General features: G+C 37.7%; 1 protein-coding gene across 7 annotated transcripts in view; it reads left to right on the top strand.

Annotated features, from left to right (window-relative positions):
- The window catches only part of RMDN2 (regulator of microtubule dynamics 2), a 148095-nt gene that overhangs the window by 8928 nt on the left and 120274 nt on the right, over positions 1-18893 (top strand). For all 7 annotated transcript variants that reach the window (XM_064414788.1, XM_064414789.1, XM_064414786.1 and 4 more), the window contains 4 exons: positions 45-511; positions 6771-6966; positions 7914-8016; positions 11886-11946. In XM_064414788.1, the coding sequence (XP_064270858.1) occupies positions 45-511; positions 6771-6966; positions 7914-8016; positions 11886-11946 (827 nt within the window). The remainder of the gene's footprint in view (positions 1-44; positions 512-6770; positions 6967-7913; positions 8017-11885; positions 11947-18893) is intronic.

Raw genomic sequence — 18893 nt, 5'->3', positions numbered from 1 at the left:
AGGGGGAAACATCTTAAACTGTTGTTATTGTCTCACAATTCTAGGAGCGTGCAGAAATGTCTCCCTTCGAAAATAAAGGACTAATCCTGGGCATAATGGCAGGGACTGCTGGATTAAGCCTGGTGCTGGTTTGCTACCGCAAGATCCGAAAGCCTGGTGCAGCTGTGCGTATTCGTGCGTTCCAGGATATAGGTAACAGAGTTAATTCAGTGGGCTTGCCAAATGAGGCTCCTAATGAACAAGGAGCAGTAATGGTTTTACATGGAAGGCAACTGCAAATACTAGAAAAATTGAATGGCCTGCTACTAAGCGTGGACGAACTGAAGAGAGAGGTGGTATTTCTGAAAGAAGCTATTCCAAAACTTGAAGAGCTTGTTCGAAATGAGCTTCAAGGAAAGGGTGATGTTCAGAGAGTTAGCCCATCGCACAGAGCAGCAAGGCGGAGAAAAGCAGAGACAACTTCTAGTGCAAGAGAAACTACCAGCTCTGAAGAGGCAGAAAGTGAAGGAGGGTGAGTTAATTTGTATACCCTACTGTACACATGCAGTGCAAGTTGCATCATTACCTATATGAAACTGTAAACAGGAGCCCTTTAAAAGTTTGTAAAGAGGCCTTTAAAAGTATAGATTTTATACTTCTGGAAAAATAATTGCAAGCGTTCAGATGAATGGTTTTTAGATCAGAGAAGACTTTTGGTGACCATCTCTGAGTCTGCACTATGGCTGAAGTTGGCTTAATGCCAAGCATAATACAGATTCTTTTTTAAGAGTGTGTTTGGTAACACTGATGCAGTATTGCTACATAGGTATGGAATGAGAGGCAAAGTTCAGAATAATGGTGTAATTTTAAAAGTTCTTCTAGTGCAAAGTGTCTTTGACAGAGTTTGTTCAAACTGTATGAATGTTCACATGCTTTTCCTGATAAATTGTTTTTTATTAGCCTCACAGATTAGTTATTACTGAGTTCTGCCTAGAGGCATTACATACTATGGAAGCAACATCAGAGCAGCACCTCTGTACAAGTGGCAATGGCTCATGTGTATGAGCTGTTGTATACACTTTTTGGTGGCTCAAAAAGTGACCGTGAGGAATTTAGGATCCTGACTGAGGTAGAAAGTTCCTAGTTTTGATGACATCTTGTAGTCACGTTATAGTTAATAGGGTCTTTTATTCTCATGAGTTGAGGAACATGTTGGGGAATGATGTATTCCAGGAGAGCACTATATTTTTGTCTTGACATTAATCTCCTGTAATTACAACTTTGTTTTGGTATAATCAGATTAGATACTTACATGCAATTCCCTAATACTATGTTTATAGCAACTGTTTTTTGAGCTACTTCTCAGTGTGTCTTACACGCCTGTGTAGGCAGCATTATGTCTGTAAACTGCCCATCTTATGTCACCTTTTCTCTTTAATAACTGTAATATTCTGGAGACAGCTAACATGTTGCATATTAATGGAATTCTATATTTAACAGTTTCTCCACATTCGTTTTCAGTTACTGTGAGCAGACTTTCTGTCTATGTTAGATCCCAGCCCACAGGGTTCCCAAGTCTTATATTTTGATGCCATATTTTAAGACTTGTCATTTCTATTATGAACCAGTTCTTTATTTTAAGTATTCAGGGTTGGCGTAAGTATTCAATGACAGTCCTCCTTCACCTGGTGTGGAAACATCTTGCTTCTCTTAGTTTCTTAGATTATTTCATCCATTGGTTGGTTTGCATAGGCCTTCATGTTATGAATAAAATATTCAGAGATGCAGATTAAGGCAAAGGGACCAGTTTAGGAATTACCAGGCCCACAGATGCAATGCAGGGGTTATTCCACACGTAGCATTTGAGAAAATCCTGTTTTCTGATCAGGAGTGATGTGTTGCTGCTTGAAAACAAGCCAAGGAAACTTGTGTGTTCAGGTTCTTCCGTGTGACGAAGGAGCTGATGTGGTGATCCAATACAAGTGATTATAGTGTGCAAGAGCATTGAGTGTGTCCTTAAGAGAGGCCTTCTCTGACAAGTATTTGTGTACAGTCAGAAGCAAGGAAGATAATTCAAGGTTATAGTTAGCATTAATCATTTGGCTATGTTCTTTCCCAACGCTGTTTTTCAATCCCTTATGGAAAGAGGTGGGCTTTTTCCTATTAACACATTGTACATGATGCGTTTGTTTTTCATGTCTTCTCTAAATTTGAGATAATTTGATTTCCTTTAAGTAAATAGGGTTTTTTTTCTTCTTCTTGAAAATAGATTGTAAATCCTAACATGTACAGTTGCAACATATATAGCTTTTTCTGAGGTCTTCTATAACTTTAATGACTGGTGCATGGCCTGGAGGGTCAAGAGCAATACATGGGTTTTTTCCAGTTACTCTACATCACTGATTCATATGCTGTAGGCATTGCACCATGTGCACTGTTTTATACTCTTCTGTGGCTAATTCCACACACAATGGTGCATTCAGGTGCTTGTTTTTGCTCTACAGGAAAAAAAAAATTGCTCTTTGTTAGTGATAAAACTTTTTTTCACCTTTCTATACTCCCAGCTAAAGTGCATTGTGTTTTACTGCCTCAGCAGTAATTTCATGATGTAGAAGATAGGATTTTGCTTGAGTTAAGCACTTCTGTTTTTAATTGACAAATGGGTAGACACTGGGAATTGACAGATAAACTAATCTGAATAGTTTTATGGATTTGTGCTGGATGACTACATTGGTTTCAGGTTTGTAAACTTCTTCCAGAAAAGCTTTTAGTACTACCTAGTTTTTGGGTTTTTTTCATTAAATATTGGGAGCTGACAGTCTCTGATAAGACCCTCACTGCTTTCATCTGCTCTGGGCATATTCTCAATGTCACTGTTGGTATTTAACACCTTGGGAAGAGAAGTTTTCTGTTTTGCCTTTCAAAAATTATGTATTTCTGTAAGTGGAGAAATGTCACGTGTTTTAATAAATGAGCTATATTTTTACATAATGACAGTCTGAATGGAAGGTGCCCTGAATTGATGAGACATTAAATGGTAAAGAGTCTGTGGTTTCTAACCTATGCTTCTCTGTATTCTATTTTAAATTTGTTTCAGTTCCTATAATGTGCTAGTGAAAACTTCAATGTTTAACATTTGAAAATGTGTAACAAGCACTCAGTTATTTACAAATGCAATAAATTGTGTCTAGATGATCACCTGGAATGGAACATGTCACCGAATTCTCCTCTTTGTGATTTTCAAGCTGTTTCCTCCCTGATATGGCAGTGATGAACCCTGGACATCAGTGTCATTTTGGAACCCGTCTTCAGCTGGCCCAGCATCCAAGCTCTTCAAATTGCATTTGGCATCAGCCACCAGAAAGATTCACTGCAGTAAATTCTTTTCTGACAGATGCTCTATTTATAATTTTTCCTTGAAATAGTTTAGTCAACAGGAAAAGAAATTTCCCTTGCCTGCTTCTGAGTATCATTTTACTTAGCATTTTCTAATTTATTTTGCTGTTCATTTATTTGAAATGCAACCTTCAGTTGGCTTAAGAATCCAGTTTGCCAAACCTTTCCTTGAAAGCCACTTATTACTGATGGATGTGCACTTTGCTGAATCATACAGTGCAAATTTGATCCAGATCCATCTGTGACATAAAATCACCTTTCTGTGGAATTAGCCAGAGCAGATGAGTGGGTGTTTGTGTCAGCTTGTGTTTTTCTTAGAAGATGGCAGGGAGACAAGAGATTATGTTTGATCTGTCTAAAAGCTGAAGTGTTGTGAACAAATGATACCTGGTTAGGCCCAGTGTCTGCCAATTTACAGACACCCCAACACAGTTTTTGAACAACCCAACTGTGTTTATACCACAGGGGTGTTATATACCATGTAGCTTGTTTTAATCTGGTACTAGGTGCTGGGATTTATTGAACTGCTTAGCCACAGTGGGGTGAGTCTCCAGCACAGTTTCCATTTGTTCTTTGAACTTTGAACAGTCCATTGTGATACAACTGAGTCCTGTTGGTTGATCGTTGCTCCTCACTTTCTTATCACTGTTTTTCTCTTTTATTTAAAATCTATTGGTAATAAAGGTGAAAACAAGTTGGCACTGACTCTGGACATTTTTTAAACATTCTTACGTTTTTTAAAATATTGATCAATGTGTTTATCACTTGTAAATCACTTTTCTGTTTATCATCTGATAAAACCTCCTGCAGGAAAATGCCAGGTAAAATTGCAGATTTCTGTTGTATGGAATATTTGTAAAACAAACAATAATGACTATTCCTTGTTTTCTGTTGATTTCTTTTTCGGAGTAGTGTTATCAGTCCTTAAGGCCTGGAGTTTTTAAACTGTGTTAAGAAGAATCTCCACTTCTGTTTCCTTTAGAATGCATAGATGTATAAGACTGTTAACTGCTTTGTTGAAGGCAGATATTTCCCAACAAGGAAATTGAAATTTATGACATTCTGATCAACATTTAAGAGGGTTTGTTCCACATTTAAATTCTTTCAGGGTTCATAAAGCAGGTAAATAGAGGAGGTAGGAGAGAATTTGCAAGTATAGTGGAGATGAGAGAGAATAGGTAAGACATGACCCTGCTGTCTCTGCTGTTTTGTAATTAACTCCTTATGGGTTCACGTGGTCTTTTAGACAGTGACCTACTTCACACTTTTTCTATGAGTCTCCCAATAAATATATGACTAACCTGATGTGATGTGAATTTGATGTTTGGCCTCAATTTGATGTTTTTTCATGACATTTGATACAGTGCTGCTGGAAATCTCTGCTGGGCTTGTTTGGACTGACAGACAGCCCAATGGGCTTGGGTGTCAGCCTGACCTTCTATTTGTCATCTGGCCATTATATTTTTGCTGGGAGAGTAGCATTTTCTTATAATAATTTTTATCTGTTATCTAACACGGGAACAGTAGTGATCACAGAAATTTTAGCAGATGTTTATGCAGAAGAGGTAAAGAATACAATGCCAACACTGACTTCCAAACACTGGTTCCTCACTTTCATATCTACCTGATTAGGTAGCATTAGATGCACTGCCCAAATTCCTGTAACTAAGGATATTGTCTTTACTGCTTAGTTGTTGCTCTTTTGTATTATCTAGTGACCTTATTTTAGGTTGGGAATTGCCCAGATCCTCAGTGCATTTATCTTTTAATTAGGGGGAATGGAGCATCTAAATCATGTGAAGAAAGCATACTTCACATCATAGAGTTTTGTATTGGAGCTAAAAGATTGTCCCACTCCCCAAGAGCTCCCTTATACATTTGGTTAAGTTTGGGCTCTTAAAAATGCAGCCACGATATAGATCTGTGCCCACTTCCACATAACTATGAAAGAATGATATGCTGTATTTTTAAACATCCTTCAGAAAATGAAAATAAATGTTCAATGACTGAATATAGTCTCTGCAAGACACAGCATAGGATGTGTCATCAACTTCAGCATCATCAAGATTATGTAAAACAAATCTGTAGAAACATATGAAGTTTTCCATCTCTGTTCTGCTCAATGAAGTTTTTCAGTTTGAACATGTACACATGGTCTGTGTATATATTGTTTTGTCCAAATGTATTTTTGACTCCTCTTTCTGGTGTCACTGGGTTAATTTTGCAGCAAAACTGTTGTGCCACATCTAGCACTTCTGTAGCTTCATAAGCTACAGAATGTACTTGTTCATTTACAGGCTGGAAGTGTATCTGCTCTGCTACACTCATCTGTTCTGAAAGCAACATATTGAAAACAGAATATTTGAAAGCCATAATTAATAACCTTCATTTTGACTGCTAGCACTCTGTCCTGGTTATGTTTCTGAAAAAAGAAATAGATTTTTTTATATTCTGACTGTCATGGTCTACTTCGATTATTCAGTTACTCAATGTGTGTAGTACATTCCATGCTATGTGTATTCATAGTAACCATTTAGAAGATCTCTGAACCTGGCAGCTGATAGGTTTACATTATTACTTCTCCCCAGAACAGTATTTTCAAAAGTGGAAATGCAGAAGATGAGGCTTATCTGTCCGTTTTTAGTACATAAGTAAAAGGCTGCTTTTTAAAAACAGTGCCAACAGCTGCTCCTCTTTGAAATCAGAGCACCCTAATGTATTCTCAGCACTTTGGACAGTAAGGCCACCTGCTTATCTCTGTGTGATATTTATGCTTTTGCAAATATTTCTTTGCCCTTGACCGCCTTGTGCTTAGTACTTGTGCACTAAGCATCATGAATCAATATAAACTCTTTTCCAGTTTCAGATACGCTGGAATTCAGGATGCTCAGAAGAAATAAGGAATTTGTAACAATGGTGTTATTTTTATTGGCTTGTATTTAGATCTTAAAAGTGCTAAGAAAATACTATATAAATGATTGTTATAGCATTTGTATTTTGGTTAGTAAGCTCATTCCTTGTTCAAAAAATAGGGAAATTGAGGTAAAGAGTTGAAGAGGCCTATTCAGGGTTACAGAGCATGTCTTAAAACACATTAATGATTTCAAGTGTTCTGCATTTGAAACACAAGGCTGCATGTGTTTCTAATATGTATCTGCATTTTTTAATGGAGTATTAGGCAGCAGTATAATTACTTACCTGTTATGTTTGGAATATGACTGTGCTATCCCTTTGAAGATAAAGGTTTTGTAATAATAACAATAAGCTTGATATTAATAAAAAATCCTTTAAAGTTGGACAACTGGGATAAACTGTACTCTGAAATTTTTGCTTTTTCATTTAACAATGCCCTTTTTTTGAAAGAAAAAAATGTTTCTTATTTTCTGTGATTTTAGTTACCTTACCGCTCATACTGATTCTGAAGGAGACTCCGAGGAAGAAAAGAGATGTGTGAAATCACCTGATGCCTTGGTGAAATCAGAAGAAGATGAAGACTTACTTAATTTTTTACAGCAGGTGGACAATTTGCACAAGGGTTCAGAGGATGATAAAAAAGAGGGCTTCAGACTGCTGACTGAGAAAGATGACAAGGTATTATGGGTAAACTTAATATTGTGTTGCTATTAACTTTACACTGCTTTTGAGAACTAAATACAAGCTTTAAAATGCACATAGAAATGGACTATGAAATTTCAAGCATATTTTTAAAATACAGTCAAAAAGCAGTATTTCAAAGTATTGTCAATATTCATGTTGTGTGGACATAGGAGTTCTACTATTTTATATCCCATTCTAATTCAATAACTTTGAGGCTTTGTTTGACATAGGAATTCTTCCATAAAACAAAATAAAATCATGGGCTTTTTTCAATGTAAATTATACTTACTTCTGATTTTGGAATAGTCTGTGTGAGAAAATCCTGTAGAATTAAGTAGTAACCAGGCCTACTGTTCTCAAACTGTGAGCATCTGGTCTGCTCATATCTTTCTAATACCATCCATGTGAATTTTTCCTTTGGCTTTACTGGGCCCATGTGTAGCTTCAGATAAATTTTAAAGGTGGTTTGATGTGCAGTGCTTAATTCAGTGTACCATTTTATTCCATCTTGGCAAGCATTAGTTCTGACTGTATTTTCCTCTGAATATTGGAATACCAAGGAAGGTAAATGAGATATTGTGAGTGAGTGTGGTGCTTATGGCTTCCCTAAAGAAAATACACATCACTTTGTTCAGGGATTTGTCATGCTTTGCTGGATTACCTTGTAAATGTTTATATTAAAAGAAGTTTAAACTGATTTATAAAATAATTTTTTAGACAGTCTTGGGTGTTTCCGAAAGCTGTATTCTCTTTTGTGCATGGAAGATTGGTCAATTGGTTCTCACATGAACTAAAAGTAGCATGTAGAAGGATGAAAAATTAACAAAAAAATTATGCCATCTTCTGATTACTTGCATGTTATTAATTTTAAGCATTGTGAAAGTAAACTGTTTAAATCACATTCTGATCAGTTTAATTATGTAGCTGTCTTCTACTTCCAGTACAAAAACTGTGTGGACTTTCTTTGGAGGCTTGCACGTGCTTATGGAGATCTGTTTGAGATGACTACTGATGCTGAGGAGAAGAGGAAATATGTAACTGATGGTAAGAGGAAAAATGCTTATGAAGAGTGCCACATTAATGTAGTGATAAATGCTTTGAAATTTGGTTAACTTTTCAAATATAAGAAATTTGCAATCCAAATTTGCATTTGTACTGTAATGATAATGTTTTGTGCAGTAAACCACCACAGTTTGCAACTTCAGTTCATTCTTTCCTCAATGAGAGATCCAGAATCAGTGGCAGAGAAGTATAGTGGGTCATAATTGGAGGCTGTTGTCTCTGCAGATTGCCTTAAAATCCTGTATTTTGTTGAGAAACAGATGGATACAGAATGTGAAAACTCCCAGATGTTGTTAGCACAGTTTCTTAATTACATCTTTGGGAGAGCAAGAGGAATAAATAAATGCTGAGGCTGGGTCAGGGTTTTTTGGTTTTGTTTTTCTGCTTTCCTGTGGTCAGGGAGCACTCCTGCATATCAGCAGTCTCTTTTGTGGTGATGGTGGGGATGAAACTCTGTGAATCTGGAGGAACTGTTGACCAGAAACAGAAGTGGTGTGTTGACAATTCATGTTGCTTCCAGACATTCCTCCCCATGTGTCCTGTTTAACAATTTAATCTCTACAAGTTTTTAATTTTCTTCATCATAGCACCTTTTTTTGGTTGCTTTTAAAATCATTGCACTTTCTTTCACTGTCTGGATGGATATTGGCTAGAGGAAGAGCTTGTTTCCCCTTTTATTTTGGGTTTTCTTTTTATTACATTAAAACCTACATCTCTATACTGTGTCACTCTCCTCCAGTCAAGGCACTGTTTTAAAAATAATCTTTTTTGCCTTTATCTCAGAGTACTTCTCTCTTTCTTTTGTCTCTCCATTGCCCCTTCCTTGCTGCACCAAATCAGGTTTTGTAAGTGTAACCCAAGTGTGGGTTATTTTGTCTTTTGTGACACCTCTCATTGACTTTTTGTTGTGTTGGCAGTGACAGTGTCATTGACAAAGCAGTTTCAGTTGTCCTTGGTCATCCTTAAAGGCAGTGTGATGCCTTCATGCTGTTGTAACATATTCCACAGTCAGCCTCACTTTGTTCAAGGTCCTTCCTTTTTCCAGGCCTTTTGTCATCTAAATACTCCTGAAGACTTGCACTGTCTTAGCAACTTAGTTGATACTGTCTTTGCTTTAGTTGCAACTTGGCTTTGTACATAAATCTTACAGTGCAGTGAGGATTATGACACAAAGTAAATGAACACAGTAAATTCTGTTGCGGGATCCTTTGCTTTTACCAGTGACTGGACTTGAAGCTGGCCAGAACTGTGGGGGACAATAAAGAGTTTTTTCAAATGTATTAATGGCAATAGGCAGTGTAAAAATAACATCAGCCCATTACAGGGTGAGGGTGATCACCTCACAAAGGAGAACATGGGCCAGGCAGAGATGTTTAATGTATTCTTTGCCTCTGTCTTTAACACGGATGATGGAGCAAGGGGTTATCAGTGCCCTGAGCTGGAGTACCATGGCTGCAAGAATTATCAATTCCCAGTCAACCTGGAAATTGTGTAGGATCTGCTGCTTCAGCTGGATTCCTAAAAATCTGTGGGGCCTGGTGGGATTCATCCTACAATCCTCAAAGAACTAGTTGGTGTAATCTCAAAACCTCTTCTGATGATTTTGGAGCAGTCTTGGGAATCTGGAGAGGTCCAGCTGACTGGAAGCTGGCTGACATTGTCCTGATTTTCAAAAAGGGCAGGAAGGAAGATTCTGGCAACTACAGGTCTGTCAGTCTTACTTCAGTGCCTGGTAAAGTTATGGAGAAGATTATTCTGGGAGGTATGGAAAAACATCTGGAGGACAGTGCATCTGGTCACAGCCAGCACAGCTTCATGAGAGGAAGCTACTGCTTATGAAACATGATTTCCTTTTATAACAAAATGCCCCACCTAGCTGATCAAGGGGAACCAGTTGATACAATATTTTTGAATATCAGTAAAGCTTTCAATATTTTTGAATATCAGTAAAGCTTTGGATACTGTCTGTCACAGGATCTTTCTGGACAAAATGTCCCTCACACAGCTGGATAAACACGTCATGTGATGATGTGGCTCACAGGTCAGGCACAGTTACAGTGAATGAGGTGACATCAGACTGGGGCCCTGTCACTAGAGGGTTCCACTGGGCTCCATTCTTGGCCCTGTGCTCTTCAACATCTTCATAAATTACTTGGATGCAGGAAAGGAAGGGATACAGAGCGAGTTCACATAGGATACAGAACTGGGAGGAGCTTTTGAGTCCTTTGAGGGCAGAGAGAACCTGCAAAGAGACCTCAACAAGTCAGAGAGCTGGGCAACCACCAACTGTGTAGAGTTCAGTAAGGGAAAGTGTCAGATTCTGTACCGGGGATGGGACAACCCTGGATGTATGGACAGGCTGGGCAATGAGATGCTGGAGAGCAGCACCCTGAATCCTGGTCCCTGGCAAGCTGAACCTGAGTCAGCAGTGCCCTGGCAGCCAGGAGGGCCAACCCTGTCCTGGGGGGCATCAGGCACAGCATCACCAGCCAGGCAGGGGAGGGGATTGTCCTGCTCTGCTCTGCACTGGGGTGCAGTTTTGGGTGACACAATGTAAAAAAGACACTGAGCTATTGGGGTGCATTCAAAGGAGCGTCATGAGGATGGTGAAGGGCCTTGTTGGGAAGCTGCATGAGGTCACTTGTTCTGTTCAGCCTGGAGAAGAGGAGACTGAGGGGACCTCATTGCAGCTACAACTCCCTCGTGAGGGGAAGAGGAGGTGCAGACTGATCTCGGTGGTGCCAGTGACAGGACCAAGGGAATGGATTGAAGTCATGTTAGGGGTGGTTTAGATTGGATATTAGGAAAAGGTTGTTCACTGGAGTGTGGTTGAGCACTGGAACAGCTCCCCAGGGAAGTGGTCACAGCACCAGCCTGACAGAGTTCAAGAAGCATTTGGACAATGCTGTCAGGCACATGGTGTGACTCTTTGGGGTGGTCCTGTGCAAGCCAGGAATTGGATTCAATGATCTTTGTAGGTCCTTTCCAACTCAGCAGATTCTGTGATTCTGTAACTGCATGTAACCTCAGCTGATGAATGATAGCAAAAACCAGGGAGAGATAAAGAATGATGGAATGAAAGTGAGTCTTAGGTGTTGAGTAACCAGCCTAGTTTGGCTCATTCTCATGAAGTGGGGGTGGCGGCAGCCTTTTTCATCTCAGTTTTTGGAAGTGCTGCAGAGGGCTTGAGACTGCAGGAGAGCTGGCAGTATTTTCATGGTTATTTTTCATTCCACTGGGTAGGAGGACTGTGTATGCTATTCTTTGTTTTTATGAAGTTAACTTACAATACAGAAATGCCAGTGCAGTTTAATTGGTTGCAGCTGAGACTCTGCAAACAGCAAGCATCTCATCTGAACTTCTTACTGGGAGCGTGGGTTTGATCAAATCACCTGCTGTCATCTTTATTCAAATAAAAGTGGAACTTAAGGGAAGGCTTTGTGCTAGAAAGAAACTTCAACTGGTTTATTCCTGTACCCAAGGCACTGAAATGGCTTTGCTGGTTCTTCTGACAGATGCTTGTCCGACCCGCTTTTAAGGCTCTTCGGTCTTACAGACATGACAACCTCCTTTGACATTCTAGTCCAATCCTTCCCTGAGTTAACTGCATCTGACCTGGATTTTAAAGGAAAATACTGAAACTGCATGTATAGTTGATATATACTTATATGTAAGTGTATGACTATGTAAAGGAAGTAAAGCCAGGATGTTGTGTTGTTCATCTAAATGTTTCTAAGAACACGAAGCAATTTCTTTGCTGCTGGAGTAAATCAGATTGCTTTGTTCTTGGGCGTCACCTAAAATGTGGAAGACTACTATAAATCCTTTAATATATTGTACTCCATTTACAGGAAAGATTAAAGCTGAACAGGCTATTCAGCTGGATGCTGGGAGTGCTGAGAGTCACCAATGGTAAGTTTGAGAAAGTTTTTACAAAGTTGTGTACATTTATTAAGTTCAAGGAAAAAAAACTCCAGTCTGACATCAGTTTCATAAATTAGTCATTACTATTTTTTCATAGTTTTATGAAATTCAACTATTACCAGTTGTTGCTAAGAATTACATTGAAATATTCTGTGAAGCATTTACTATAGCATGTGAAACAACTCAATAACCATACTTCAATAAGTGCCAAGAAATGTACATAAGAGTATTTGCTTAAGCCACTATTTTGTTTCTCAGAGAAGCCATAGTTTTCCATTTAGCTTCCCATTCAATAATTCACAAAATAAGGTCATTTGACCTTGAATTTTGTCCTTTCCTTTTCTTGTAATAGTCTAAATTGTGATAATTAAAAACAGACATAGAGGACTATGGAAATTTTAGTTAACTTCTCATTTTTTGTTTTATCATACAGTTTTTCTCCAAGCGTGACTCTTAGTTTATTTTTGTAGACCTTGCCAGAACTAACAAACTTTGCAAATGTAAATATTTTTTTATCAAATCAACATTATCAGGTAAAAGATAATTCTGCTGAGTTCTAGCTGATAGTTCCTCACCTTAGTATTTTATTAGTAAATTTTACTGCGCTCCTGATTTCTTTTCTAATATTATTAGCTTTTCCTTTCCATTTTGCTTTCTGCATTCTTCATTAATTTTCTTTGCACTTGTGGGATGGGATTTCACCAAAATTCTGCATATCTAAAACAAATACTTTTACACCAGACTCCTTTCACAATCTGAAGAAAGCAGCCACTTCTGGAGTGCAGTTCAGTGGAGTCAGTTTAGCTCATTTAGTCTTGCATGAGGGTGAGATGAATTTCTCCTGGGGCTCAGTTGACAACATCTCCATTGCCAACAAAGGGAGCACATGTCAGCTATCTCAGGTTTAGATACTTAATTAGACACAGACATTATCATTTAAGTAGGTAATTCTCTGTCTTGCTTTCTCTCTTTCTGAAAGCAATTTAAAGCCATTTCTGCTCTTTGTTTCACCACAGTCATGACCACTTCCTCAGGATAATGCTGGTGTACCTCTCTCAGCTAGAACTCTGTGTGTAAACAACCACAAAATCACATTCAACTATGAATCTTGCCTCTCCCTTCCTCCTCAGCCCACAAGACTGACAAAATATTCTGGTATAAATACAGCTTTACTGGCAGAAACGATGCTGATAAACCCTTACATATTGTGCAGGGAGATGTAGGTGGTCTGCTGGACTTCACATGTGAGATCCTGTCCTGGCAAGAACATCTAGCAGGGGAAGAATTATGAGTGTAAGGAGATGTGTTCCAGAGGTTAGCTCAGAAAGCTGATTTGAGAGGTTTAAGAGGAAAATCTTACATTCTTTAAGCTACTGCTTCTTGTAACAGGCAATGGATTTCTGTATGGTTTACCGTTTTCATCCTTCATCTATCTGGGTTGCAAGTGAACATGAGGTTTTTATGAATTATTGTTCAACTGATGTCTTTCTAGAGGTATAGATAGACATTATATATTAAAATAGTTCACTATCTTTTTTTTCTGAATATATTATCTGCTTGTCTTTATTTTCTGACATCTTTCTGACTTGCTGCATGATTTTTAAAGTGCGATGTAAGTGTAATGGTTGTGCCAATCTAACTGAGGCTCTAAATACTGGGCAGAGTGGACTTCCATGCTCCAGAGGGACATTGGTATGTTTTTGTTTAGCATAACAATAGTTGTTCAATCTGTGGTCCTAGTAGATATTTTTGTACTGTGCTGCTACTTAACCAGTTGGATTTGTTTTGTAACTTTTTTTTTTAATTGTTTTATTCTATTTTATTCTTTATAAAGTATTTTACACACATTTAATTGATTTCGTGTTTATTTCTGAGGTTTGAGGCCATTTAGGTTTGTAAATGCATCCCCTCATGGATTAACATTTTATTTCAGAAGTGGTTTTTTGTTGTATGGGCTTTTTAAAATCATTAACTTAATTAATGAAATTACTGGAACATAAAATGGACCAAGCACTAAACTTTGCGTGACACCTATAGTGATGCTCAGGTTCACATGAACCTGGTTCTGCAGCCATCTCTACAGGTGATTTAATCTAAATATTTCCATGGTTATGTTTTGAGGAACATCAGGTAGGACAAAGTCAAAGGCCACATGAACAAAGTGTATCTCATTTCTTGCATTCCTCTTACCCAGGCTTTTTTATTTTGCCAGAATTCTTCTTTTATCCTGGTTTTTTTTGTTTTGGTTTTTTTTTTTTTTTTTGTTTTTGGTTTTTTTTTTTCATAAAAATCTGGTGTTAACTGTTTTGTATGCTTATGCACTTCCAGAATAATTTATCCTGTATTGTTTTCAGGTTAGGCTGGTTTGCCTGTAACTCTTCTTCTCCCTGATAGCAGCTGTGTTTGCCTTTCTGCTTGCTGTTGGGGCTTTCTGCATTACTCACAAGACTTCTGTAGTCAGCTCTGTGCCAGATCTATATTGTTCAAGTCTGGCCTAATGCAAATTTTTCCAGTTTATCTAAACATTTCACATGTTAATCCCCATGAACAAGAAATAAGACTTCAGGGAATCTTCTCGCTAAAAACTGTGCTCTCAAAGTTGTACACAAATAGTATTTTACCTGAGGTTATAAATAGGAAAGACTGTGTATAACCAGATAATGGTGCAATACAATTAAGTTATGGATAAATAATATGTGAAAGTATTATGAAATCCATAGTTAATAAGAATATTTGTAAGAGAAAAAACAACATAAAAGAAAAAAAATAAATATTTATACAAAAAAATGCTAGGATCACTAGTGGGCGGTCAAGATCAGAGCTGAAGGGCAGTTCCCAGCTCCAGATGGACAGCTGGATGTTCTGTCATGTGTGCCTGTGTGTGAGGAAGGGCCTGCTCCTGCACTTATGGGGGATGGAGAGTTGAAAGGCAGCATGTGCCATTTGATGTGACAGAGTATTTGTATGGCATGACAGATATCACACAGGACCTTTGGGGTCTCTACACTACCAGGCTATCATCTAGAAGTGGTGAGAAACCCTGGGGCATCTCCAGTGGCAGTAGGCACCTGTGTCCAGGCAGGGATCCTGTGAATTGAACAGGATCTCTGCTGGCTGTAATAGGAGATTAGATACACAGATGAGAAGGTCAGCATGAGTGCAAGGTCAGTGTGAAAGCAATGCTGTCTCAGACCAAAATCCTTCCTTTTCATCTCACTGCCAACATAATGTTTTCTAAAGCTATAAGGTAAATAATCCTAGCCTATGTAAGATGAGCCCATCTGTTTGTTGCATGTAAGGCTATGTCAGTCTTTATCACCTATTGATGACCAAGCTGGTTTTCTGACCTTGACTGAAGAAAGTTTTAGAAAGTTTTTCTCGATTTCTTACTAATTTCTGAGGGGGTTGGTATTTCCAATCAGCACCACTGAGGTTTTCACTCACGTTTGGTATAACTGCTATGTTGTCCACTCATACATTATTTCTAGTCTTCTCTTAAACTGTTTAATATATTATGGCTTACTAAGTGAGTGAGGATTAAATGATAGCCTATTCTTTTCCTGGTCCTGTACCTTGCTCTCTACTTACAGTTAACCCTTGTGGAGCAGGTGGGATATAAGTGAGTAAGAAATTGAATTCAGCCTCATTGGTTTCATCTTTTGCCATTATTTCCTCATTGCTAATTGTTCTGCACTTTCATTTCTTGGTTTTTTTTTTTCCTTCTGGTGTATTTATAGAAACCTCTTCTTATTGTCTTACCAGTATCCCTATACTCTTGTTTTCATTTTTAGAGTCAATTTCTTTTGGTTTTTAAGTTAGTTGAGAATTCCTCACTGGAGCTGAATTGATCTAAAAATATTCCCTGCTGTGATTAAAGGGTCATTTGCAATTGTGCTGTTGAATATTGTCTCTTATTAAATCTTCTATAGAACTTTTTCTAATATTTAGAAATATTAGAAAAAGGCATTTCTTAAAGATTTTTTTTCCATTAAAAATGTGCTCTGTGCCTGTCATGCAGTGGTTAGATCTATGGACTCGTTTGGAAGTTTCTTTTGGAAGCTTATCCCTGCTGCTAGAAAGCTCTATTTACCAAATAAACAAGTTCTTGTGACACCTTGACACAAATAATTGTCCTAGTGTAGACAGAGTTATACAAGCAAAAACATCCCTTTTCCGGAGCAGGTATTTTTCTGTGTTGTGGAACTGCTGTAAGGTATCTGCAAGACAGAGCACATTTCTTGTGTCCACCAATGGAATTTAGTGGAATGGTTCCATGAGCAAACTTGCTAATATAGGCTTAGAGTTCAGCTGTATTGCCTTACTTTTGATATTTACTTCAATTAAGAACAAAAAGATGCCATATATCCTCTTAGTGATATCACCTATATTTTTCTGTAAAATTGTATGATAAAATGATCAACACTCCAACTGTTCAGCTTACTGATTAAAATTAGTATTCAGCCTCAAATTAAATTTGAGGAAATATATGCAGAACAAAGAAAGCTGAATATCTTGAAGTAGTCAGTTGGTTTTGGTAATGAATTGCAGCTGCAAATAATTTTCATATCTGAATCCGGATTTTTGAAAACATGTGATAATACTTAATCTCATAGTTGCCAATGAGATCAAAAACCTTCAGATTTTTTGAATGTTGACCTCTAAATAACTGAAGTAAATGGCAACACTGGAAAGGAAAGGCATAGCTTTATTATTTGTATGAAAACCCTAAAGAAATACAGAGTAAATATTCTAAGTGATTTGTGGCTTCGTTCAGGCAGTGTCAATTTTTCAAGCTGTGGAGGAACTCACATGCAAAAGTTATCATCAGCCATTGCAGGTCCTCTTATTTTTTACAAGCCTCAAACAGATTCATTTTGTGGGCCAGTTATTCCCAAAGGACAGCTGTGAATCCTAGCAGCTCATCTTGGATCATGGAGCATCTTTATCACCCAGATTTTAATTAGAAGTGCTGTGTGAACAATTTGGTGCTGCAGTTGCTTTATAGTTGTGCTGCTTTACAACTTTACAGTTACAGAAAACAAAATGTAGATGCATAAGAACAGTGCTTTTATTTAAAACTAAACAATCACTTTTAAATTCTTTTCAAAACCAGTGAATTTTTGTATTTGTGGGAGGTTTGTTGCTGGTTTCACTTCATGAGTTTGGAGAAGAGATCTGGAAGGTTTCTCTGCTGTTGTGCAGATCCCCACACTTCCTTTTTTTTGAGGAGAACTTGTTACAGGCTTTGCAAAGAACAAAAAGGTTATTGTTATGGCAGATTTTCAGGACAATCACTTTAAAAGGTCATTCTTTGCATTGAGCTTTGGTTTGTTTGCCACAAATGAACTTAGTGCTGCTCTTGAGTTTGTGTTACTGTCTAGAACTCACCTGTTGGTGGGAGTCATACAGCACGTCTCATTTAGGTGCAAGTGAAGTTAGCAACTGAAAACCCAGTAGCTGTAAGTGAAGACCCTTTCTGAACACACCTCCCCCCAAGAGTTTGCTCTGTCATATATATGAGTGTTCATCAGAAGCACAGATATTTTCACAAACCCTGGGTTTTCCATGGAAGTGAGTTCCAGAGCTTAGGGATGGTCTCTCACTGGCATCTTGCACATGAATAATTAATGTCATTTGGGTATTTTGGTGATTTTACACAAACTTCCCACAAAAAAGGTGAACATTCCATCTTAGTAATAAAATTCTAACAGATAATTTGTCAGGTTTGTAAGGTGTAATGGCTTAAAAATAATTTTCCAGTGAAACAAAAACTTCAAAATTTTGGCATATGTTGTAGGATATGGTCATACTTAGCAAGAACTTTTAAAATTAAATCCTCAGCTGTTTCCAATGAAATGGTTGTTACCTGCTGCCCTTAATTATCCCTTATTTAAACTTAGATGAGGCAGATAACTTGCAAGTGACAAGCATCTGTTTCTATGATGCAGTCAGATTTTTCAGGAGTTGGTAGTTTGTACAGAAATACAAGGTTTCCAGCTAGTAGTTGTTTGCCCTGTATTTGATTCATGGAAAGACCAAAGAAATTTTACAGCAAAATTTGTTCTTAGTCAGTAATCTTTGAATTACATAATTTTTTTTTAAATAATTGAAAATTTCAAATTCAGAAGCCATTTCTCAAAAGCTGTAGATTGTACTGAAGTAAGTGGATCAGTGAAACACTGCAGCATACTCATGCAAGTGCAAAGGAGGAAGGTTTGACATGTGAAAAGATCTGTTTACTACAAGCTTTGTTGCCAGAATGATCACAGAGGAAATAATTCTGACAACCTAATGATGCCTATTACATTTCTGTCAAGGAGAATTGTTGTGTTACTGTCTCTCTGTTATTTCACTCTGTTTCTACACTTTTGAAGACTATCCTGCTAATTTTTTCAAGATTGTATTTCCATCTGTAACAACTCTGTTATAAAAATAAAAGTTAAATTTCTGGAAACAGGAATTTAACACAGTTGTGGGTTTCACAGCCTAAGGAATGCTGAACATGGCATCCACATGTTCTACTAGTGAACTTCTGTGAATACACATTAACAGCAGCATTTTCCCTTGATTTGGTATACTGCATGTGTTGCAATAAATAAACCCAGAATTCTTAATGTCCTTACCTTTGAGGTTTTTTAAACCAAGTAGGGGTTTGTTTCTCATGTTTTTGCAAGTGTTACCTACACAAGTGTGTGCTACATCTGATGTTTCCCTGGACCTCAGCTTTAATGCTCTGGTGAATTTTTAATATGAAAAGTGTATTTCTGCCAATTTCTACAGTGTGGACTCAGTTATATTCCCAGAAAAAGGAAAGGGAAATTAAATCCCCGTTAACAAAAAAATCTCTGCAAATGAAAAATCACCTAAACACTTCACTTTGCACCTTGGCACATCTTACTTGGTGTGTTGGCAATCTTAGACATTCTCAGGCACTG

The sequence above is a fragment of the Passer domesticus genome, chromosome 3, assembly GCF_036417665.1.
Source record: "Passer domesticus isolate bPasDom1 chromosome 3, bPasDom1.hap1, whole genome shotgun sequence".
Taxonomy (NCBI): domain Eukaryota; kingdom Metazoa; phylum Chordata; class Aves; order Passeriformes; family Passeridae; genus Passer; species Passer domesticus.
This window is presented reverse-complemented; position numbering and strand designations above follow the sequence as displayed.